General features: G+C 40.4%; 1 protein-coding gene across 2 annotated transcripts in view; it reads right to left on the minus strand.

The window, feature by feature from the left end:
• FAM98B (family with sequence similarity 98 member B) overlaps nucleotides 1-26,603 on the minus strand; it is a 57,815-nt gene extending 31,212 nt beyond the window's left edge. For both annotated transcript variants that reach the window (XM_074955753.1, XM_074955752.1), the window contains exons 1-6: nucleotides 26,492-26,603; nucleotides 24,073-24,221; nucleotides 21,451-21,585; nucleotides 19,697-19,875; nucleotides 6,206-6,286; nucleotides 5,674-5,790 (exon numbers count right to left, since the gene is read on the minus strand). In XM_074955753.1, coding sequence (XP_074811854.1) covers nucleotides 5,674-5,790; nucleotides 6,206-6,286; nucleotides 19,697-19,875; nucleotides 21,451-21,585; nucleotides 24,073-24,221; nucleotides 26,492-26,556 — 726 coding nt within the window. In that variant the 5' untranslated portion in view covers nucleotides 26,557-26,603. The remainder of the gene's footprint in view (nucleotides 1-5,673; nucleotides 5,791-6,205; nucleotides 6,287-19,696; nucleotides 19,876-21,450; nucleotides 21,586-24,072; nucleotides 24,222-26,491) is intronic.
• Nucleotides 26,604-26,680: the final 77 nt, after the last annotated feature.

The raw sequence follows: 26,680 nt of genomic DNA on the forward strand, positions 1-26,680 counted from the left end.
CCCCTGCTTCTTGCCCCCAATGGCCCCCCTGGGACTCCTGCCCCATCCACCAGTCCCTATCCCCTGACCGCCCCTGGACCCCCCCCCCCGGCCCCGACTGCCCCCCTGCCGCCCCATCCAACCCTGCCTCTCATTCCTGACTGCCCCCCCCCCCGGACCCCTGCCCCTATTCAACCCCCCTTCCTCTCATTCCTGACCTCTATCCACACCCCTTTCCCCCAACCATCCCCCCCGAACTCCTCTGCCCTCTATCCAACACGCCCCCCTGCTCCCTGCCCCCTTACCATGCTGCCTGGCGGCACTACAGCCAAGCTGCCCAGCTGGAGCCAGCCACGCCACCACGCAGCTCAGAGCGCTGGGTCAGGCCGGGCTCTGCAGTGGCATGGCCCCAGGAGCTTGCAGCCCCGCCTCCCAGAGCACTGCGCTGGCAGAGCAGTGAGCTGAGGCTGAGGGGGAACAGCGGGGGGCTAGCCTCCCGGGCCAGGAGCTCAGGGACTGGGCAGGAGGTTCCCGTGGGCCGGATGTGGCCTGCAGGCCGTAGTTTGCCCACCTGTCATATGAATATATCATATATATCTGAAATCTGCTCTTGTAAATATATATTGTTCTCAGCTAAATATTTATAAGATTCCATGTACACGTTATGAAAAGCTAAACACAACTGAAAACTGATTTCTCAAGGCTAAGTTTAAAATTTTCCAAAAGCAGGTTTTTTTCAGGTGCAATCTACACCCACCAATATTATACCTGCATTTTACATAGTTTTAACAATAGCTATAAAATTGAGTACTTGTGCCTCTTGCTACCTCCCGTGTATCTGTGTTCAGGTATGAAGAAACATAAGTACTCAGATTTGCACTTGAATTCATTTTTGCAGGCAAAAATTGTACCCTCAAAAGGGAAGCTGCACTTCAACCCTTTGAAAAATCTACCCAGTAATGTAATTTCAACCTTTAATGCAAGATTACAATAGATCTTCTGGAAATCTCAGTAACTGTATTTTGTTTTTGCAGAGTTTCTAAGAACAGGCTGCTGACTCATCTCACCACTTTAACTTCATTAAATAAAACAATGGTACACTTTCTTCATGATTGAACAAAAACCATTTAAACAGTGTTTAATGTCACATCTAGGGACTAATACGAAGTCAAACGACTCAAATTAAGTCAATTTAAGCTACGGTCATAAATTAAATACAATTTTAATAATATTATTATTTTAAATTATTTAAATGTGAAGATTTATATAGTTGTACACAAAGAGCAATGTGGAACCATATAAGACAGACAAACAACCTCTACTTTATCCTTGGTATAAAATCGTAATATAGGCCTATATCTTCAAGCTTGGGTGTCTAAAGTTAGGTACTTACATCCCTATTTAGACACCGAAATAAAAGTTGCCTTGCTCTGAATTCTACTGTATCAGTTGCTCTTCAGTCAAAGGTAAGAAAAAAAAAATGTGTTTGTGGAGAGGGAGAAAAGAAAGAAATGTATGCAGTAGTCTCCTTACCACAGTGAGTTAACTCCCTTTTCCTTTCCTCTCCTACAGTGCATCAACATTCATGCAAGCTGCTGAGGTGAGACGTGCACAAAGAAGCAATAGCTGAATGTTTGAGAATAAATTTTCTACTCTGTATACGAAGATGTAGCTGCATCACTCCCACTGATATTTAATGAGAGTCATGCAACTGAGGTTTTGTCTGCACTTGCACTAAAGCTACAACAGACAACACCAGGTAGGTTTTTAAAAACAGAACTGTATGTTGTTTTCCATTATTTTCAGTATACATGCAAAGCCTTAAACCGGTTTAAAAATGAACAGGACCTAAACTATTGTATTCCTTTGTGAGGAAAGGTAGTCTTGCGGTTCATGCACAGAACTGGGAGTTAGGATGTCTGTGCGCTATTCTCAGTGCTTCCGTAAGCTTCCTGTATGTCTACTGGTCAAATCACAACCTCAGTGTGTCTCAGCTTCCTAATTTGCAAAATAACCAGAGCTGCTGGGGGAGAGGGACGAGGGAGGAAAAGGGACAATTTCCCTGCCCTCTTCCTCAAACTGAGTGGCATTGCAGCCTGGCCTAAAGAGTTGCAGTGCCACTCAGGAGAGGCAGCTGGGTAAATTTGAGCAAGTAGCATTACAACCTGGCACCAGGTCGCACAACCTGAAACAGAGAGCTGGGCCCAGACCAACAGGACAGAAGCCACAGCTTCAAGGTAAGCTTGTTCTCCAAAACCTACAGAAGTACCTCTCCTCAGCAATAAAGGGAGACTTTTTAAAAATAAAAATAAAAAAAAAAAGAGAGAGAGAGAGAATTTAGGAACACTCCACACAAAAATCAAAATGTTGAGATCATAATTCATCAGGGAACCAAGGGACACGAAAAGACATAATTCTTGAATTGCCCATCCACCAACACTAAAACTGTGGATAACAAACAAGAGGAATTAGAATTACTCATTTATGAGCATAAATTCAATCTACTTGGGTATTACTGAAACCTGGTGGGATGATTCACACAATTGGAATGTTAAAATCAATGGTTATAAACTATTTAGAAGGATCACATGGGAAAAAGGGAGAGAGAGTGGCTTTCTATGTCAAAAATAGCATTGCCTGTTTCTGAGTTACTGATATCCAGGAAGGCGGCCTACTGGTCAAAAAACTGACCAGGTTTAGAGAGTAAGTGAAAAAACAAATGGAGGAAAGGGGAAGTTAACAATAATGAATATAAAGCTGAAGTTAGGAATTGAGGAAAATTGATAAGGGAAACAAATGGACACAGATAAATCTAAGGCCAGCAGTGTTAAGGACAATAAGGAAATTTTTAAAATATATCAGAAATAAAAAGAATCTTGACAAAGATATAGGTCCATTACTAGATGGAAATAGTAGAATTAAGGATAATATTGCAGAAAAGGCAGAAGTGTTCAATAAATATTTCTGTTCTGTATCTGGGAGAAAAGCAGATAATATTGTTTCCTCATATGGTGATAACACTATTCCATTTTACTGGTATCTCTGGAGGATGTTAAATAGAAACTAAAGTTAAACATTTTTAAATTATCTGGTCCAGATACCTTGCATCCAAGAGTTTAAAAAGAGCTGGCTCAGGAGCTTGTTGGATATTTAATGTTGATTTTTTGTAATAAGTCTTGAAGCAGTGGGGAAATTCCAGAAGATTGGAAGAAAGGTGAAGTTGTGCCAATTGTTAAAAAGGGTAAATGGGATGACCCAGATAATTACAGGCCTGTCAGCCTGACATCAATCTTAGGCAAAATCAGAATGGAGCAGCTGATATTTGCTCGATTAATAAAGAATTAAAGGAGGGTAATATAATTAATACAAATCAGCATGCATTTGTGGAAAAAAGATCCTGTCAAAATAACCTGATATCTTTTTTGGATGAGATTACAAGTTTGGTTAATAAAGTTAACAGTTTTGATGTAATGTACTCAGACTTCTCTAAGGCATTTGACTTGGTACCACAAAACATTTTGATTAAAAAACTAGAAAGCTATCATAGAATATCAGGGCTGGAAGGGACCTCAGGAGGTCATCTAGTCCAACCCCCTGTTCAAAGCAGGACCAATCCCCAATTTTGCCCCAGATCCCTAAATGGCCCCCGCAAGGATTGAATTCACAACCCTGGGTTTAGCAGGCCAATGCTCAAACCACTGAGCTATCCCTCCCCCAATTTAGCCCTGCCCCCTCCATTATTTTTAGTAAAGTCACAGATAGGTCATAGGCTTTGTGAATTTTTGTTTATTGCCCATGACCTGTCTGTGAATTTCACTAAAAATAACCATGACAAAATCTCAGTCTTATCATTGAGCAGTTGTGTTCCAGTGGAGTCCCGCAGGATCGGTTCCTGAACCTATGCTATTTAACCTTTTTAACAATGACCTGGAAGAAAGCATGAAATCACCACCAATAAAGTTTGCAGATGACATAAAAATTGGGGGAGTGGTAAATAATTTAAGAGGACAGGTCCATTGATTCAGAGTGATCTGGACTGTTTGGTAGAGTAGGTGAAGGCAAACAATATACATTTTAATATCGTTAAATGTAAATATATACATCTAGGAACAAAGAATGTACCAAATACTTATAGGATGAAGGACTCTGTCCTGGAAAGCAGTGACTCTGAAAAAGATTTGGGAGTCAGGATGGGTAATCAGCTGAACACAAGCTTCCACTGTGACACAGTGGTCAAAAAAGCTAATGCGATCCAGGGATGCATAAACACAGGAGTCTTGAGTAGAGAAGATTATTCTGCCTCTATGTTTCACGCTGGTGTGACCACTGCTGGAATACTGTGTCCAGTTCTGGTGCTCACAATTCAAGAAGATGTTGATAAACTGGAGAGGGTTCAGAGAAAAGCCACGAGAATGATTAAAGTATTAAAAAATATGCCTTATAGTGACTATTTAGGTTAACAAAGAGAAGGTTAAAAGTATGTATATGGGGAACAAATATTTAATAATGGGCTCTTCAGTATAGGAGAGAAAAGGTTTAACATGATCCTATCGCTGGAAGTTGGAGCTAGACAAATTCTGACGGAAATAAGGTGTACATTTGTAACCACTGGAACAATTTACCAAGGGTTGTGGTGGATTCTCCATCACTGATAATTTTTAAAATCAAGATTGGATGTTTGTCTAAAAGTATGCTGTAGGAATTATTTTGGGGAAGGTCTATGACCAGGAGGTTTTGCAGGAGGTCAAAGTAGATACCTCACAATGGTCCCTTTTGGTCATGGAATCTATGTTTTTTTGTTTGGTTGGTTTTTTGAAAAGGTGGGGGGGGGGGACCGTTTCAGATTTTGCCTCGGCCTCCCCAAAAATCTCTCTGCACCCCTGATAATGCTTTTGTACCTCTCAGAGATGCTGGGATGATTAATAATATATGAATACTTGAAAAAAAAGAGTAAGACAGTGAGCACCATAGAAATGCCTAGACATAATCTGAAAACATACTCAGCCATTAGGATGGTGGGACAGACAGTTACTGATGCATAAATGGTTTGTTCCACAGTGACTATCTTTTTTTTAAGTCTTTCGGGAAAACTCTGACACCAGCAGGCATACCCTATAGTAGTGATCTGGAAGCTTCCCCATGAGGCAGATACCACCTTTATGGCTCACTGAACCATTACTGATAACTGTGAATTTTTCTGATACAAGCTACTATTCATCTTGATAAAGTCTGAATTGAAACTAGCAGAGGAGACACAAATGGCTATTTGAATATGGCCTTGTGCTAGGTTCAGAAGCTTGGGGTTCATTAACTGGCAGCATTCACAGTTAGTAGGTTCTTTAGAACGATCCCAAGGATTCTGTAGCTCTCCTTGAGGAGTGGGTGGGTGTGTGTCTCTCTCTCGATATGAGGAACACTTTGAAGCTTTTTCCTACAATAGCACAAGGGAAAAACAAAAACAAAGGGCGACTGACATTTTCAAGTGAAGAACAACACTGAAATCTATGTGGATCACAAGGATTGGTAGATTTGACTGTCTAGTCAAATCCTTCTCTCTTCAAAACATGCAGGGAATGTATGTTACAAGTAGTGCTCAGAAAAGTTAGTTGTAATGAGATGTCTTCGGTAAGACAGCTTAGAGAATTGTAACAAACTACCACCACCTACAGGAAGCAAACAATAAAGCATGTTTACCTTTGCTCTATCAGACCATCCAAAGGATTGTACGGTCACATCAAGCCGCTTCATTAACATCCGACGACGACATTCATATTCACTGCAGAGGGCATCATTGATTTTTTCCAATCTTTCCTATGGCATTGCAATAAACAGGACAAATATTTGATTCCATTAAAATACACAAGGCCCCACAAGCTAACCTGCCTCACCAACAAAAATGTCTGTCAACAGTTGACCATCATGAAAAACCACTTAACAAAAAATAGGCTGTGACCAACTGCTACAATGTAAGTGAATATCTTCTACAACTTTTTACATGATTTTGTTACATTAATTTAAATCTATAAACAAACTAGTGTATGAAGTATTTGAACAGGAGGTCATAAAGGTATTATACCATTAAATCAAATTTAACACTGAACATTCACTATCACACTACTTAAAATAGAAACTGCAAAACAAGTATGAAAAGCCAGATAATAAGGTCACAAGCATTAATTTTGCCGATTATATGAAATAAGGAAAGTAAAATGGAGAGGGGTTTTACCGTCTGATCAGGATTCAAAGGTGTTGTTAGCAGTGGTTTCCCCATGTGGGTATTTTTTACTTTTGAAAGAATGTCCTTGATCTGAAACAAAACATACAAACACACACACCCTTCTCAGAAAACAACTCATGCTCCCAAACAAACTTCAGCACAAGTTTTTACCAAAAATTGGTCCTATTATGCGGTGTTCATTATCTTCATATAAAATTAGACTAGGATATTTTAGCTTGCTAACATGCCTTGTAAGAGGAGCTCTTAAATATTTTCATAGCAGGGACCACATCTTAACTGTCTCATGGATCACTTCCACTGTCAACTCCAATTATGTGGGCCACCCACAATCACATAATAGCCCTGTGACAACTTCGGCAGTTACTTACAGTGAAAATTAGAATGAGTGAAATATTTATTGTATTTTAGCTATCTAATTCAATGTAGCAGCTGGAAACAAGGAAATCCAGCACCAAATGACCCATCGGTAATTGTGAAGTGAAATATTTTGGGAGCATATATGCTCATATATGAAGCTAAAGATAAACACTAGTATTAAAAGTAGGTTTCAGAGTAACAGCCGTGTTAGTCTGTATTCGCAAAAAGAAAAAGGAGTACTTGTGGCACCTTAGAGACTAACCAATTTATTTGAGCATAAGCTTTCGTGAGCTACAGCTCACTTCATCGGATGCATACTGTGGAAATTGCAGAAGACATTATATACATAGACACCATGAAACAATACCTCCTCCCACCAGGAGAGTGGGGTGGGAGGAGGTATTGTTTCATGGTGTCTGTGTATATAATGTCTTCTGCAATTTCCACAGTATGCATCCGATGAAGTGAGCTGTAGCTCACGAAAGCTCATGCTCAAATAAATTAGTTAGTCTCTTAGGTGCCACAAGTACTCCTTTTCTTTTTAGTATTAAAAGTAGTAGCTAATGATCTTGTCTTGCCACTTGTCTCTTAATCCCATTACTAGCTTTCTTCTGTATCCAATTCTATAAACTTATCTTCAGAGGTCTGACCAGCACCACCTCTGCTTACACTTCTGCCTTTAGTTTCTTATTTCCCCTTATGTTCTCTATGCTCTCCTCTACCTTCCTCATAACTGCTCTAGCTGCATCATCCCTTTCATCATAGCAAACTGTTCCATACCACCTTGATATAAGCTCCCTCTTCATTCAGCTGTCTTCTTCATGTGCAGTTCTTCAATTGGCCTCAAAGTCACGTAGAAATTATGTGGGTAGTTATTGAAATGTTTGATCCTTTATGCAGGATTCTGCACATCTGAACAGTATGGTCCATAGCAAATCTAGGACGTGAACTTGGGATGCTTGGAGAAGAGACAATATCCTCTTTTTTTTTTTTTTTTTTTTTTAAACATACACAAAACTGTGGATGATTATTGTCCAAATAAACAAATGAAAATAAAGCTAGAACTGACGCAATTTTACACTCTATGAAGGATAAGAAAGGATGCCATTATAACCCTAGACCCAAGGCAAACCAACAGATCATTTCCTCAGGGCTGAAATTATCTGCATGTACACAGGCATTTGAAGAAGATACATGGTATAAGGATAAATTCCAAATTCTCTTTCCACTAAAACTCCAACAATCTTAAATCTTTCTGTCAGAGGGTTGAGAGCTGCCATCTTTTATATACATTATAGGATCTTTGCAATAATTGTTAAGAAGCTTTAGGCTGTCACTAGGAATCAAAATCTACAGCATCATCAATGCGTTAAAAAAATCTATTTTAGTAGCAATATTTTTAAGTGAGTTAATTCATTCCCCTGTTTTCCTTTTTTTAATATCTGATTCATGGTTTTATTTTTCTTCGTGTCAACAAAACCAAGAGGAAAATTTCTGTTCAGTATGTCTCATATATGAGTGTTTATATAGCCTGAGGAGAGCAAGAACCTTTCCCCCACTTTTCTTTTGGAAAATATGGTATTTTGTGTTTATTTTCCCTTACGTCATCAGTGACGCAGATAGAAAGCACTGAAGTAAGTTTCTTCAAACTGTGAGTTCGCCTTACAGACTGTTAACCAATAGCACACTGAAATGAATAGAAAACTGTCTGGAAACTTACTGCTTTGACTCCAGCACAAAATGGCCTGCTATACAGTGTAAGGTGATCCTCTGGTGGTTTAGAATCTTGTCTGCCACCCCCTCCCCAGTGCTGCTCACAATAAGACTGTGGATAAGAAAAGAGGACATGGCCAGGGCTTCCTTATGCCCCACTGATCCCCCATCTGCTATACTGGCTCCTTGGGGGCATCAGCAGCCTGCATAATTTACAGCCAACTTCAGGCTTGTCCAAATTAACAGGGGTACCACTCTCGTGTATATCCATACCAGGATCAGGAGAATTTCAAAGCCACGTGTTCATAGCATGAGCTGCGCATTCCTCAGCCATAGCCAAGGGTCTGGCCACTGTGCCTGGATTTTAGTAAAACTATTTGTATACCATATCACAACATCTGCCTCAAAAGTCAAATTGGCTTAAAATAAATACTATCATGGGATGTGAAAAATGGATGAACTAAAGTTAATAAATAGCAAAGTAACAACCTTTGTGGTGGCAGAGTTGGTGAACTGCAAGGATCGATGGGAAGAGGGAATAGGAAGCACATTAAATGATCATTAGAAATGACACTAAAAGAAGTTGCGCGCACACACACAGTTGGGGACAGAAATGTAATTTTAAATGCTCTAATGAGATCACAAAGAAGAGCAAAATGTATCAAAGTGAGATTCACTTTGGAAAAAATACAAACCCAGACATCCGACAGGAAAAAGAAAAAAGAAAAAAAATATTTTATCAATCTAAAGCAAGCATAATGTGGGAAAGAAAACCTAGAAAGCACTGATGCTGAAAGAGACCTAGAAATGAGAGTTAACAGCAAATCAGAGATGAATTTGCAATGGGATAGGGTTACTACACAAGGGGACTACAATTCTGGGCTCCATATCAAATAATTATTAGGAAGAAGCCATAAACACATATAATATGCTCAATATAGGACAGGCACAATTGGAATGCTGAGGTGAGCTCCATGCACCTGTCATTAGCATAAGAACTGAGACAAACAGGGAATCTAGAAAAGAGGAACAAAAAGGAGTGGGTTGGAGGAGTGGACTCATGAGGAAAGATTAAGAAGTGCTAAATGCATATGGTTTAGCAATGTGAAGGGAAGAGGGAGAGATACAACTCTCCTAATATTTACAGACAACACACAAAGGTAGACTATACCATACGCAATGAAACTAAGTAACAGACAATTTAAACACCAGAAAAAGTGTTCTTCAAGTGAGATGCCCCATTGTCTAGTTTCTTATAAACAAAAACTGTAAGATGTTCTAGAGGAAACAACCTTGTATCAGCGGGGAGATTAAACTGATGAGCTGTGAAAATTTCTCTAACTTCTATACCGTACTTTTGTGAGTTTAAAAGAATACATACACACTTCCATCCAGAATCAACTTTATTAGTCAGCAACATTAATTTAAAAAGTAGCAACAATTTGGGTATGCCACATCAGCACCACAATCAACAGAGTCTGGGTGTGAGCAGCCACACTACAAAGCCATACGTAAGTTACTGTGTCCTCACGGGTGAGATGTGTCACTAGGACTTTTGGGGGGAATATCCCATGGTTCTTTGTGCTGCTGCAAGCCGAACCACTCTGATTCTTTCCCAGTGAGTTGTGGGAAAATTTGTTTGCTGTCTGGGCACACAGGGGAGTTTGGGAGCAGGCACTGGACAACTATCAGCACACACGTGCTTTAGCCTGTGTTCTCACTGCAAACTGGATGGGTTACCAGCCTGCGTGAAAGCAGCATACATGCTTTAGCCTACCGTCCCAAACAAGCCAGAAAGCCTGAATAGAAAGGACCAATAAACTCATGTCACAGGTATTTTGCATGTGGAACAGAAAGGGGTTAGCAGAAATACCCAGATAAGAGCCTAGGCTAACTCTACAGTGAAGAATACCCTTTAAAGCGAATTTAGAACCATGCATTATGAAAGCAACCTCAGCATATGGTTGTTGTGTACTTAAACATATGAGTAGATCAAAGTCTTAAAAGACAACCGATCCATCATAATTCCAGAAATCACAGTTGCAGGAGCACACAGTTGACTAATTAAGAGATATTTTTCCAAAGTCTCTGTCACCACTGTGCATTTTTAGGGCAATTCTGTGATTATTTGTATCCTCTAGTAAATATGTTAGTCATTGAATCATTTGATCTGTTTTTCTACTGTTTAAAAAGACACAGCCAAGTTTCTGGATATTGTACTAAAATCTATTACGTTTTAAAATATGCAGCTATCCTGTACCGACCAATTTAAAATCCCATGCGTTAAATCTGCTTTCTTCCTTTGATTTTTAAGCCTGTAGCTCTTGGATAAGTTTTAAAAGTTCCATCTTCTAATACACACTGAGGTTTTTCTATACTATCTTATGACAGACGGTAAGGATAGTTTTTCTTTCTGCCTGACCCCTTGTTCGTGAAAGTATTAGATTTGTATGTGCTCATAAGGGTTCTGATGCTTTGAAAAATCTGGCCCTAAGAGTTGAACTATAACATTAATTTATCTTACATTACACTGTAAACTCTTCCAGAAAAGGGACACTGATCTTAACGTATGTCTACACTTTGAGCTATGGTGTGATTTTCAACTCGAGGAGCCATCCTTGCCCTAGCTCTTATCAAGCTAGCACACTAAAAACAGAATGTAGCTGCTGCAGCAGCAGGAGAGGCTAGATGCAGGAGAGGCTAGATCCTGCCATTACATTCTATTTTTAGCACACTAGCTTGATGAGAGCTAGCACAAGTATGACTCCTCAAACTGGGAATCATGCCCCACCTCGAAGGGCAGACTTACCCTTCACTATCTGTAAAGTGACACGTACATTTACAAAACAATCATATGAAAACCATTAGTATCAAACATTTTACATCCATTCCCTCCTTCTTCACCCCTTTTACCAGAAGCTTGTGTTGGTGTGGTATTTGTCAGTCTTTAAAGACATTTTTTGCTTGACTTTTATGCATGTCTACTCTGACCTGTTCAGTTATATAGTCTATAACAACAGAACACATCTGCCATGTTCTTTAATAAGTATGTTATGTTAAAGTGCATTATTCATTGTTAGACTGTAGGTTTAGTGAATGCCATATAAACATGCTTTTGAAAACTAGTCATGTTAAAGACAACATGCTAGCTTCAATTTAAAAAGTAAACTACAGAAAATTTAACTAAAACTCTTTTGTAAAAATAACTAAAACACGAGAAAGGAAAGTAACTCCCTCTTTTTTCAACTTTTAAATATTTTCTTCCAAAAGCTTTCGGTCATTCTTTAGTGTTTCATTTCATTGTCTACTACTTAAAAGGATTTAGATCTTTTCTATTGTACTCATTACCACAGTATATAAGGCAACACTCAGGTGACAGAAGACATTTTAAAATCTTTATATTATTTCATATTGATGTTAGTCACTTTTTCTTTGCTCCTTTACAAACAAACAGTTATTAAATTCACACAATCTTGCACGTGAGAAAAGTATGAACCACAGGATACTAAATTCCTGTGACTCTCCTGGATGATCAGTGTTTATGCCAAAGTTGTGCTTCCTTTGTACTAAATGTCAATGTTTCTTCCTCAGTTTACCCCTCCAAGGCAAGTCTAGAGTAGGATAACATCCTGACAAGCAAACTTCAAGGTGCCATACTAATTTTTCAACCTACCAACTGGAGTAAATAAATCTAGTATTGTGGTCACTGCAGCATTAAACTGACTTAATTCTTCACATTGTCTTAAATCAATGATACCCAGACAGAGGCTCGTGAGCCACAAGTGGCTCTTTAATGTGTCTCCTGTGGCTCTTTGCAGCACATTATATTAAAACACTGTGTGATTTAATTATTGACCAGTCTAAGTTATTAACCAATCAGGATGCTTTTACTATGTTATTAACCAACTTTAGTTGATAAAATACTTGGTCAGCTATTTTACTGTGAGAATTATACATATAAAAAAACCTAAATATTTCCCATCATACTGTTACGAATTACACCTGAGAGGACACGCACACAAATGCTACGAATTACACCTGAGAGGACACGCACAGTTCGGATCTAGGCTGAGGCACATAAACAAAGACCACAATTACAGAGTTCCCAAAAAACACTGAGTTTATTACGCTCGAGCGTGATGCCCCCCTGCTAGCCAGGAGGGGCCCTGAATACAGATTATACAAAGGTTATATACTTTTTAGCAAAGCATGTTGCCCTCGTGCATCGGAAACCTTAACCAATAAACAAACCCTTTTCTTATCTACCACCTATCCCTGCTTGTGCATTCCTCGTGCCAAACCAGTATGTTAATTACACAGCATGGTCCTAAAGCCATGCATCAGTAACTTTTATTATCAGGATGGGAGGCCTCACATCAAAGGCCAGGAGACAGGGAGTTAGAGACCGACAAAAAACAGATACTGGGAGTCAAGGCAGGCTGGAGACAAGGAGGAGGATTTTCACAGGGATGCAGTATCTAATGATCACTCCTCCTGGTGCATGATGTGCTTGCTTTTAGACAATGGTGGGCCCCAAACCAAAATGGAGTCACATGTGCTAACTTTTTCCTTAACAATACTGTTTAAATACGAATATATAGTACTACAGTAAATGAAACAATGAATTCACACTACTGCGGTTCTTTTGGGTAATGCTGACTACTAAATTTGGCTCCTGAATCACTGAGGTCTGAGTATCACTGTCTTAAATAGTTTGGTAACCACTGCACCAGTTTGCCATAAGAAATGTAAATCCGAAGAGATATTTTCAACCTCTTCAAGTCCAAAATTTGTTCCACCATAAATGTTATAGTCACAGTGAAGAAAGTGGTTTGGATTTTATACTACACTTATCTTTAAAATAATCTGAGACATTATTAAAAACACAATCAACATTCTGATGTGCCATACCAAAATACAATGTGTGATCTGTCCCTTTGGCTTTGCAGCAGCAGTCTATCAAACACTATTCTCAGAACTATTCCCACAGCTACTGACAATGGTGATAAGGCTAGACAGAGAAAGAGCAGACATTGTGAAATACAGCAAACACATTTGAAAATTGGATAAAACCGATAAGAGTGTAAGTTTCTATTACAAATGACAAACATGAAATTATAAGTTAATAATACAATTTTACATGGAACCAAATTAAGTCAAATGTAACAGACATTTGAAAATCCAAGAATTTATTTTAAGTGAACGATTACAAGCAACTAGTACTAAGAAAGGCATAATCACGAATTCTAAAAAATTGCTTTTTGTTAAGAGACCAACAAAATAAAGGCATCACTATTATCTTCCTAATGTAGCTCCCCCTACAGATATATGGAATTCCTTCTGATATGTCAAGATAAATTGTGAATCTGTGCCATTTAAAATTAAGCCCTGCGGTATAAAATCGAAGATGCATAAAGATTCTACAATATTTCTCAAGCACTAGGACAAGGAAAACTTTAATATGTATAAAATGAGTACGTGAAGAAACATTTGCACATTAATTCTTAATAGCAGCATGGAATATTCCACAATGGATTAATATACTCGTTTTAACACCTATAAAGACCCCAAAGCAAGCGTAGCTGGTATCAATTCATTGTTGAATTGGCAGGCATTTTGGAAGAGAAGTAGGAAATGGTTTTCACATAAAAAGAAAAGTTTGCACTGGAATCTTCTGTTTGTTTTAGTATCTATTGTAACTCTCCATAAGTTACAGCAGTAACATTTTTATACATCGATGCAGATGAAAGGATATCTTTTTGGAAAAAATAAACCTTCAAGTTTGCCAGACATGATAGACCTGGGAGCTGTAAGAGTCTGATGAATATTTGCTGGATTCCTTATTTTTCCCCATTCTATTCCTCAACATTCAGAATGAGAGGGTTTTTTTGTTTCAAAACTAGAGCAATATAGGCTCCCCCCCCCCGAGCTCCTCATGAATATCAGTCTTACATCGTATAACAATTTCAGTGATGATATCAGATGTGGTGCATGTCTTTTTATTTTTTTATATATATATATATAAAAATGTACACGTGTACATGCGTACACACACACACACACACACACACTTCAGTTCAGACTACAGGGCTTGTAGCAGCCTGCCTAACTGCAGGATGAAATTGCTTACCCTACATGCTCTTGCCTAGCCACCTCAGACAACCTTCCTTTTATGGCAGAATTATGAAATAATGTTTATTTGACATTTAATACTGCTCCATTTTTTTATATATATATATATATATATATATATATATTAGCATATAGACCAAATGTAAATTTTAAAAGTGCTTATATTGGTCTGCTGAAAAAAATGACAGAGACTAGTCAAGGGACATATAGAATTACACTTGATAATCAATTAGGAAGATGATTAATTTTATCTTCACATAATACCCATTGCTAAATTGAGTATTACTAGTGTAAAAGGGTTTTTCAAAGGCCTTTTCAGCTAAATTAGAATCTAGGATTCCTCTTTGAATTTTACAGTAAAACAGCAGATGCAGTGCAGTTGTTAATGCTAAGTGAACCTGAATCAACTTCTAATGAAGTGGTCTTTAATGCTGTTGTATAAGTTTTCATCATGGCACACAAAAGTACGTAGGAATGTTTAGTACTAGCAGCTGTGTGTGTACTAAACATTCAAAGTAATCAGTCTGAGCTGAAAATGTAGGTTTAAAATTATTTGCTTGAAAAGATTTCTTTTGTTGTCTCTTACAACTTTGACAACATGATTTAAGCAATCACACTAGGGGTATGCCTGCACTGCAATTAGATACCATGGCTGGTCCATGCCAGCTGACTCAGGCTCACAGGGCAGTTTAATTGCAGTGTGGACGTTTAGACTCGGATTCTGGGACCCTCCCACCTCATAGGCCCGAACCTGAACATTTGCACTGCAATTAAACAATCCCTTAGCCAAGCCCCACAAGCCCGAGTCAGCTGGCACAGGCCAGCCGCGGGTTTTTAATCACTGTGTAGACATACTGTATGTGAGTTTTTTTTAAATTTACAGAGGTCTGCTGGCTGGCCTACTTGCCCATAAATCTTATTGATCTTGAGAACTGGAGAGAAAACAGTTGATTAAAAAGAGATGGCAAGTAAGTAGGGCTGTCGATTAATTGCAGTTACCTCATGGGTTTAACTCAAAAAAAATTAATAGTGATCAATCAGTTTAAATCACACTTTTCAACAACAGAATACCAACTGAAATTTATTAAACATTTTTGGATGTTTTTCTACATTTTCAAATGTACTGCTTTTAATTACAACACAGAATACAAAGTGTACAGTGCTCACTTTATATTATTTATTACAAATATTTGCACTGTAAAAATTTTAAAAAAATAATTTTTCAATTCACCTCATACAAGTACTATAGGGCAATCTCTCTCCTGAAAGTGCAATTTACAAATGTAGATTTTTTTTGGTTACATAACTGCACTCAAAAACAAAACAACGTAAAACTTTAGACTACAAATCCACTCAGTCCTACTCCTTTTTCAGCCAATCGCTAAGACAAACAAGTTTGTTTACATTTTCAGGAGATAATGTTGCCGGCTTCTTATTTACAACGTCACCTGAAAGTGAGAACAGGCATACGCATGATACCTTTGTAGCCGGCATTGCAAGGCATTTTTGTGCCAGATATGCTTAAGATTCATATGTCACTTCATGCTTCAGCCACCATTCCAGAGGACATGCTTTCAAGCTGACAACACTCATTTAAAAAAAAAAAAGTGTTAAATAAATCTGTGACTCAACTCCTTGGGGGAGAACTGTATGTCTCCCTGTAGGGAGCCAGGGTGGCTTCCCTCCGAACCAGAGGGTAAAGAGCCACCCTCTCAGCCTGAGTGGGCGGGGCCAGACCAAGCTTACGCCAATCCCCGGAAGGGGAGGGGTGGGACAGGAAGTACAAAGGACGGGGCCCTTTGCCCAGTGAGGGCAGCACCAGGGAGGGAGACAGACACAGGCTGCTCCCTCATGATCCTGCTGCCGACCCAGGGGAGGCCCGGGGCCAGGAGGAACCTGACCGGGAGGAAGGCCTGTGGCGACCAGGACTGCCAGCCGCTGAGTACCCGGAGGACCTGGAGGGGCCCGGCTGTAGCCCAGGCCAGCGTGAGTCCAACACAGAGAGGGAGCTGGAGCTGCCAGCAGCGGAATACCCGGACGAGCTGGAGGGACCGGAGAGACCTGCTTGAGAGACCGGGTAGGAACTAGCCCAGGGGCAGAACTGCACCGTGTGGTGGGTGTATTTGGTCAGCGGGGCGCGGATGGCCCCCCCGCTGACCAAGCGGCAGGACCTTCACCTCCCGCCACTGTCAGGGCCCTGGGCTGGAAAGCAGTGGAGTTGGGTGGGCCTGCGTTCCCCTACCCCGGCCAACCTGCCTGGGGTAGCAAAACTGTGCACTACCAACCCATACCAGCGCTCCCCTGCCTGAGGGGCGCGCTGCAGACTCATGCCGGCGCTCCCCTGCCTGAGGGGTGCGCTGCAGACTCGTGCCGGCGCTCCCCTGCCAGCACACCTTTCCCGCTAATTCCCCAGCGCCCGAAAGGTGTGACTAAGGCCTGCCAGTGGGACCATAGCTCTCCATCGCCCCCTAAGGGCTTGGAGGACCAACTGAAACCTGTCACACTCCCCATATATTTCATGTTATGGTAGTCTCAGATGATGACCCAGCACATGTTCGTTTTAAGAACACTTTCACTCCAGATTTGGCAAAATACAAAGAAGGTACCAATGTGAGATTTCTAAAGATAGCTACAGCACTTCACCTAGGTTTAAGAATCTGAAGCGGGATGAGGTGTAGCACATGATTCACCTAGGTTTAAGAATCTCAGAGGGATGAGGTGTAGCACATGCTTTCAGAAGTCTTAAAAGAACAACATTCCGCAGCGGAAACTACGGAAGACAAACCACGAAAAAAGAAAACCAACCTTCTGCTGGTGGCATCTGACTCAGATGATGAAAATGAACATGCATTGGTCCCTACTGCTTTGGATTATTATCAAGCAAAACTGGTCATCAGCATGGACACGTGTCTTCTGGAATGGTGGTTGAAGCATGAAGGGACATATGAATCTTTAGTGCATCTGGCACGTAAGTATCTTGTGATGCCAGCTACAACAGTGCCATGCGAACTCACTTTCAGGTGACATTGTAAACAAGCAGTGGGCAGCATTATCTCCTGCAAATGTAAACAAACTTGTCTGTCTGATCGATTGGCTGAACAAGAAGTAGGACTGAGTGGACTTGTAGAATTATGTACAAAAAATAACTGCATTCACAAATAAAACAGTGTAAAACTTCAGAGCCTACATTTGTAAGTCTAACTTTAATGATAAAGAGATTGCACTGCAGTACTTGTATCAGGTGAATTGAATACTATTTCTTTTGTTTCTTTTTTACAATGCAAACATTTGTAATAAAAAAATATAAAAAGTGAGCACTGTACACTTTGTATTCTGTGTTGTAACTGAAATCAATATATTTGAAAATATGGAAAACATCCAAAAATATTTAAATAAATGGTATTCTATTATTGTTTAACAGTGCGATTAATTGCAATTAATGTTTTCAATCACTTGACAGCCCTACAAATAAGCCTAATTAGGCTACTTGTGTCTGTTATTCACAAAGATTTTGAAAAATGGGTCAATAGCCTGATTTACAGCCACGTCCTTGAAAACAATAGAAAAGTTACATGGCTGAAAGAATACTTTGATTTGTGGGATTCAGGGATTTAAAATGCAAGGCGTTACCAGTCTCACCATACTAATACAATATCTTTTGCATTTGCAGCATTTGAGACCAATACTGGCAGCTGAAATAAAAGCATACATCCTTCTGAAATAATTATTCCCATTTTACAATAAGACAATCATGACAGTCTGGGAAATGTGTCTATGTGAAATTGGGTTGATTCTATGAAATTGCTCTATCACTGAACAAGTCATTTGTTATCTGTGCTAGTGTCACGTATCTCAGGGCTCAATGGGATGTCTGCAGTCTAGGGGAAAGCCAGTTCTACCCAGGTTGTCTAGAGAGCAGTGGTTCTCAAAGCCGGTCCGCTGCTTGTTCAGGGAAAGCCCCTGGCGGGCCAGACTGGTTTGTTTACCTGCCACATCCACAGGTTCAGGCGATCGCGGTTCCCAGTGGCCGCAGTTCGCCGCTCCAGGCCAACGGGGGCTGCAGGAAGCGGTGTGGGCCAAGGGACATGCTGGCCGTCCTTCCCGCATCCCCCATTGGCCTGGAGCGGCGAACTGCGGCCACTGGGAGCCGCGATCGGCCGAACTTGCGGACACGGCAGGTAAACAAATCGGTCCAGCCCAACAGGGGCTTTCCCTGAACAAGCGGCGGACCGGCTTTGAGAACCACTGCTCTAGAGGAGAAGGGGTTGATCAGTTGAAAATCCACAGCAGAAAAGAAGGAACAAAGAAACATGGTGTTAGAACTTCCTTTTTTTTTTTTTTAAATACAGACTCTAGGTAACAAAGGTTCTTTGAAGAGGGAGAACCTTTAAACCACTGGTTCTGAACAAGGTAAAGGGAACTTGTTGCAGGAGTGAGAGGAGATTCCCTGACCAGGAAAAGAAGCCTGAGATGGGAAAGTGGGGTCCAGGAGAAAGGACCTGGGACCCCAGAAGGAACTCACCAAAAGCCAAACAACACTCAAGAGTGGAGAGGACTCTGAGGGACGGAAATGCATACTGGTGTTCCTTCTAACACTTAATCATTTTAAATTATTTTTTTAAAATGATATGAGAAACTAAAGCCTATTCTATATTCTACAGCACAGAAGTCAATTTAGAATCAAACAAGTTAGAACTTGGTGGGGTAAAGTCTCAAAAACGGTTTTCCTTAAGTTGTTTGGTGAAGTGGCTAACTTAGGTTAGTCAGGCCCTTTCAGGCAATTCCACAATTCACAGAATGGAATTCACAAAGTAAGTACTTGTAAATATTTTCAAACCAAGAAATAAAAGTGGAGGTTTGATATGATCATCTTCACATACATACATATTTGGATCACTACTTATTCAAATAAATTTTGCACAACCAGTTATGTGCACCTAACATAAAAACTTTTCCCCTTTACTACTTAAAATGACTTGCATTGCGTATCAGGAAAATTAGTACACTACTTCACCTTGTCCCACAAAGCTATAGACTGAAAAGTCTATATCACCAGGTACAAAGCACATCTCATTGTGAGTGCAGCACACGTATTTAACATAGTAACGGAAATGGGTTAGTGTAAAACAGTTACATAGAGTTTAGAGAGGGTTAAACTATTTTCAAAACCAGAATAACTTTGTGCTAATTGGACAGGACTTTAATGAACTAGAAGGTTGGGTCTCACACTTAAAAGTCATATAGTAAAAGAATATTTAAAGATTAAAAATTCTGTACCTTTGACTCCACATTGCTTAACAAGAGAGGAATGTCAGAAGATGATGACTTTGATAGGCCCAGCGAGTCACAGAGAGTTTGCACTTCCTGATAGATTTCGTTATTCTTTTCCAAATGAGAACTTTTAAGTTGCTTGCTGTGCAATATTTGTAAAGCTTGAAGCTCCGTACTTAAAAATACTAGAGAGAAAAAGTGTTATAATAGCATCTTTAAGACATCTTGAATATTTTTGTGCCGGTATTCTCATAGTAAATAAAACGTACATGTAATACAAACGTAACAGAAAAGAAGTAGGCAGAATTCTGCAAACTTAATGAAAAATGTCAAAGAGCTACTACTTTATACAAACGTATTAGAAAGAGTTATAAACATGTAACTGATTGGTACTCAGTTTTTTGGGAAGAGGCCTACTTCCTTCCTGACAAAGACCACCAATATAATTCTGTTTTTCTCTAATATGGGATTTTCTTATACATTTTTCAGATTAATCAAAAAAGATATATTTCCTCTAAAAATCCTCAAAATATTGCCCTTATATGTGGAACTGGCAATGCCACCTATTAAGATTGCCTAACATGTCATATTACATGACCCCATTTTCAGTTGTTTATAAAACTTTGCCAAACTTTAATTGGCTGGGCTGAAGTTTTTCCAAGGTGGCTTCAAAAGTCATGAAAAGTCAAAACTGAGGTTGCCTATGTGATGTCATTAAAGCCTGTATCATAATCCATACAGCATGAATTAAGGTTGACAAGCTAATTTCTAGCATTTCCTAACTTTTGAGCACTACGACTTTGCAACCTCAGGCCTAGTCTACACTTAAAAGTTACAAGTTAAGTCATAGTCTGAATCTCTATGTCCAACCAGTTGAAGCCCAGTGATGTGTGTGTGGAGGGGAAGCTTGCAGTGCCAGTCTCCTTGTCCAGACAGTCCCTTGGGTTCCTTATCCCAATGTATCTCCCTGCCCCAGAGGTCCAGTTCTTGTCCCCTTTACATTTGAGTCAGGTAGTTTCTTCCTCCGCGCTACCTAGGTGCCAGCAGGGAGGTCACTGAGAGCACAGGTGAGACAGACTCCTTGCTCTCAGTTCCACTGCCATACCTAACCCGAAGCAGCTGTTACCGGGAAGAAGCTGGACTTTCCCTGTATCTCCAGGGTGGAGCATGTGCAGTTATTCTGTTGGGATGGCACATGTACTTTCTGGTGACACACAGGAACTGTGAATGGCTGCAGCATGCTCAGTGCTGATGGAATCTCCAGAGATCTTAGCTACTTTAATCTCAGCTAAAGCACTCACATGCAGATGCACAGGCAACATTTATGCTGGTATTTTCTAACTTTTGCATGCTTGACTTTGAAAAGTTAATGATCTTTTAACATAGTTTTTGGTGTGTAATATAATTAGCAGCCAGAAAACAGCGTATTCTGACACTCAGAATGGGGGAGGTGGAGCATCACTGATGTTAAAAAACTAGTATTTTCTATGCCACTTGAACCCTAAAGTCTATTGGGTGTTCTTAATTACTGCACAAAACTCCCATTGAGTTATACTTATAGATCAAGGGCTTCAGAACATAACTGTGAAGACAAATATGAGGCAAAAGAAATATCAACACTGAAGACAGTGGAAGATAAGCAACCAAAAACATGAAACAAACTATGATGTTAGAGATGATAAATATGCAAAAGATTAAAGAAGACAAAGAGCTTACAAAAAGTAAATATTATTGCAAGAGGGAAAATTGTTGCAACTTACACAGGAGTTTAAGACAATCCTCTTTCTTTTTTAACCTGTCCTTAATGTCTCCAGACACAAGTGTTGAATACGGACAAGCCATTTCTTTTAAAAAACCACTAATCTCAAGCTGGAAACTCTCTACATCTTCCCCACCTTAAGAAAATAAGAAAAAAAATCACTACAAAATTCAGCGGTTTTTTTTTTATTTTAAACTCAAATTTGTTATTAAGAAAATTAATTATAATTACAAGTTTAAACATAATATATTAGTTCATGACCAATTCAATAGGACTTTATCTTAAATTAAAAACGGAGTCCTATACATACATAAGAAACAATAACACCTTCATATTTCAAAACCAGAAGACAATACTATAATGATCCCCCAACGCAAGGAACCAACGCAATCAGTTGAAGTGGACTAGTAGTTTACATCGAGTATAAGGTGAGTGGGATAGGCTTTATTTTCCCTTCAAACCATAACAACATGGGTGTCATTTTTATATCAAAAATCATAGATCATAGTTAGGGCCCTGCCAAATTCATGGTCATAGGGTTTTTAAAATAGTAAATTTCATGATTTCAACTATTTAAATCTGAAATTTCACAATGTTGTAATTGTAGGGGTCCTGACCCCAAAAGGAGTTATGGCGGGGAGATCGCTATACTGCTACTCTTACTTTCTGCACTGCTGCTGGCAGCAGTGCTGCCTTCAGAGCTGGGGAGCTAGAGAGTGGCAGCTGCTGGCTGGGAGCCCAGCTCTGAAGGCAGAGCCACTGCCAACAGCAGTGCAGAAGTAAGGGTGGCATGGTATAGTATTGCCACCCTTACTTCTGCACCACTGCTGCCGGGGCGCTGTCTTCAGTGCTGGGCACCTGGCCAACTGCCACTACTCTCCGGCCACCCAGCTCTGAAGGCAGTGCAGAAGTAAGGGTGGCAATACTGCAACCCCCCTAAAATAATTTTGTGACTCCCCTGCAACTCTCTTTTGGGTCAGAAATCCCAATTTGAGAAACGCTGGGTCTCCCCCATGAAATCTAGTCTTTTGTGTGCTTTTACCCTATACTATATAGATTTCACAGGGGGAGACCAAATTTCATAGTCTGAGACGCGTTTTTTGTGGCTGTGAATTTGGTAGGGCCCTAATCATAGTAATAGGATGAAATTTAGTAGTGCAAAGTGCAAGGTCATGCAATTAGGAACGAACAACAGAAATTTTTCCTATAAACTGGGAATTTAATTGGAAGTGACAGAGGAGGAGAAAGATCTAGGTCTACTGATTGATCACAGGACCAAAGAAGGGCTACTAGCATGATCGGAGGAATGGAAAGCCAACCTTATGATAGGAGATTCAAAGAGCTTGGCTTGTTCAGCCTAACCCAGTGGTTTTCAACCTGTGGTCCGCAGACCCCAGGGGGTACGCAGACTCTAAAATTTCCAAAGGGGTCTGCATCTCCATTTGAAATTTTTTAGGGGTCTGAAAATGCAAAAAAGGTTGAAAACCACTAGCTTAATCAAAAGAAGGCTGACTTTCTCTATAAATACATGTATTTAATGATTTTTTCGAACAAATGGATATATACTGGCCATCAATAAATTTAGGCTTGAAATTAGATAAAGGTTTCTAATCATCAGAGGAGTTAAGTTCTGAAACAGCCTTCCAAGGGGGGCAGTGGAGGTAAAAAACCTAACTGGCTTCAAGACTGAGCTTGATAAGTTTATGGAGGGTAGTATGAGAAAAGGAGTACTTGTGGCACCTTAGGGACTAACCAATTTATTTGAGCATAAGCTTTCGTGAGCTACAGCTCACTTCATCGGACGCACCTGCCTACAATGGCATATAGACAATCTGCGACAGCTAGTAGCAAATATCTCCAACAGTCCATGGGACACTAGATGGGGAGGGCTCTGACTTATTACAGGAAATTCTTTCCCAGCTGGCTGGCTGGTGGGTTCACATGCTTGGGGTGTAACGGACCACCTTACTTGGGGTCAGAAAGGAATTTTCCCCAGGTCACACTGGTAGAGAACCCAGGGGTTTTCACCTTCCTCTGCAGCACGGGGCATGTATCACTTGCATGTTTAAACAAGCATAAATGGTGGATTCTCTATAATGGAGGAGTCTCATGATTTGAAGACTTCAGTAACTCAGGTAGTGATTACAGGTCTATTACAGGAGTGGGCAGAAGAGGTCTGTGGCCTGCAACGTGCAGAAAGTCATACTAGATGATCATGATGGTCCCTTCTGGCATTAATGTCTATGAGTCTACCTCGTGGGATGTTTTCACTTAAAGAAGTTATGGAGGGAAAACTTAACTAAATGAGGTACGTACATATTGTTTTACCATTTCAATCACAAAAATATAATGTCTACAATCATTTGTAGGTTGTATGTGAATGTCTTTTTATAGTAAGATTTAAGAAAATTTTAAACAATTAAAAACAGAACACACCAACACACGAGTTTTACCCTTGGGTTTGTTCTTTACTACAACTATCTTACTCCTAAGCATCAATACTGTTTCTTTGACTAAGATTAGAAGGTTGTTATTAAACAAAATATAAATTATAACAAATAAACAAACAGTCTTAACCACTACATTATTTCAATAAATTAAAGTTCAAATTTTGTGGAAATACCAGCTGTTGAAGTGATGCTTTCTTCCAGGTCACACACTGATTTTATTTCAGAACTTAACCAAACACAAAGCTCAGAAAAGTCTGGTGAAGATAATCCATTTTCTACTGCTTTGCTAAGTGCTTCCTCCCCTAACAGGGGACCTTCATACCTGAACAGGGGGGAAAAAAAGTTTGACAAATACAGCACCTGGATTTTAAATTTATTTTCATGTAAAATTGTTTCGCAGTTAGAAACTGGATTAATCCATTACAATTTTTTGAATCACTAAATTCATAATTCACATCTCTTACAAATTTTCCTAAATGTTAAATATTGTAAAAGAAATTATGCTGCACTAATGTTGATCTTCTAACAATGCAGAAAGTATGCATGTGTTTAAATATCACAGATATGTAAAACCACTTAGACGTATTTATACTTTTATTTAAGATTTGGACGATGCTGAAGAGATTATAAATCAGGACACAATTTAAATGGACTTAGTCAATTTAAAAAAAATTGTAAAGAAAACTGTTTTACCTATTACTTCAAATTACTAGCAATGAAATAATTTGAAAATCAAATGTACTTCTCATTATTTATGCCCTGTTTACTTTTTGCATTTCCCTGAGTTTGGACAATGAAAATAAATGAAATCTCTTTCATTTTGCTCATAATATATTTCACTTTCAGGTTCCTGGTGCCGCAACTTTTGGGGTTCAGGTACTATAGGGAAATGTTTAAAAACAGTTCTCATTGAAATTTTTAAAATTACACTGTAAACTCATCCTTATTTTCATTTCTTCAAATCATTATCTCTAGCAGAGTTCAAAGAACCTAGACTTTTTCAGGATTGGCACATTCTATTGTTGTGGGATTCTCTTTTGATGAATTTCTGTACCAAGTAAAAGGCCCTGCTACATAGATTTCTCCTTTACTTCTTGCATGGTCTCCTAATAGCATATAGGTGCTCAGATACCACATATATAGAACCTATATAGAACAGAAGAAGTATCTTCATTGCCTTTTCATAATCTCATGCAAGCTAACAATGTTGGTCATTCTTTCTAGCTTTACAGACACAGAGAGTTAGTGTAACTCTTCCCTCTTCCATGAGATGTGCATCTGAGATCTCTATTTCATGATTACGCTTGAGGGAGAAATAAATATATATAGTTTTCACTATCCTAATATGTTCAAACCCATGAAATGATTAACTCTAAATAGGAGTCAAATAGGTAGTAAAATGTAAAGAAAGTCTTGCTTTTCCATATAATATGATCTAAATATATTTTCTATTAAACATCCAAGATCTTACCAATTTATGTGATTGTATTCTTGATAGTCACTGTATCACAAAAGGGTTATTTTGAAATCTTAAGGCCCAATTCTGAGAAGTGCACTGTATGTGCCTCTATGGAGCCCCACTGACTTCAATAGGGCTCCTCTTGGGTCCAAGTTTCCACCCACACGGAGCAACTTGCACGACGGGTACCCTATACTCAGAACTATTCCCAACAAATGGAATGCAGTAGGACTTACTTTAAGGAAGACAAAGTTGAATGAATACATTGGAGAAAAACACACGTCCACTACTTGTACCGTTTAGCATTTATTGATTTCTAGTCTTCCAATAGTCATTTTGTGGAATCCTTTATCATGAGATAGATACATATATATAGTTTATTTTATTCCCACAGAAGTGTCACATGCTAGAGTACACTAGCCCTCTTCCCCTTTCAAAATAAGGTTCTGACAGGGTAAGCACAAAACACAGATGAATTACCCAGATCTCCCAGGTTAACACACACGCACTATGGTTTACGAAGTCCCTGCACCCATCCCTCGAGCCTATGTGCCCACTTCTCCCATACCCATCTCCACACCTCCCCCCCCCCCCGCGGCACGCGGCCCCCTCCAGAGGATCGGTCCTTCCTAGGCGGGACCACAGCACCCCTACCCCCTTCTCACCCACCCTGCCGGGGGGGGGGGGGGAGGGAGGCGCGCACAACTCTTTAAATCAACACAGACCGCTGGCCCCCCAGGATGCCCTTGGGGATGCTCCTTCCGCCGCAGTTTCCCCTTCTTCCCACTCTCGCTCCCCCCTCCGCTCAGGTCCCAGCTGGGGGCCATTTCTGGGTGCCAGAGACACGCCGGCGCTGGCGCTCCCGTGTCGCTCCGAGTCCCGCCGGAGCAGCCCCAGTCGCAGGCGGACAGCGCCGGGGGAGGCCGAGCTGCTCACAAGGCTTCAGGGGCTGAAGCGAGGGACTGTGGCGCAGAGGATCGAGTGCGGGCTGCTGAAGTGGGGCTGCGGGGAGCGACCGTTACCCCGCCTCCCCTGCAAACGGGGCCCACGGAGCCTCTGCACAACGGGAACGGCGGACAGGCCCGGCGGCGCCGGGGGCTGAGCAGGGCAGGCGGCCGCCCCCGCACACTCACCCCAAAGCCTCCAGCGCGTCTAGAACGTCGCTCTCCATTTTCAGCTCCCGCTCGCGCGCCCTCATGCTGCCGGCGCGGCCCCGCCGCCCCCAGACTCCGCCCCGTCCGGCTCCCGGCTTCACACAGGCCCCGCCCCGCACGGCCTCGGCTTTCCCCCCTCCCGCCCACACAGGCCCCGCCCCGCATGGC

The sequence above is a fragment of the Natator depressus genome, chromosome 6 (assembly GCF_965152275.1).
Source record: "Natator depressus isolate rNatDep1 chromosome 6, rNatDep2.hap1, whole genome shotgun sequence".
NCBI classification, from domain to species: domain Eukaryota; kingdom Metazoa; phylum Chordata; order Testudines; family Cheloniidae; genus Natator; species Natator depressus.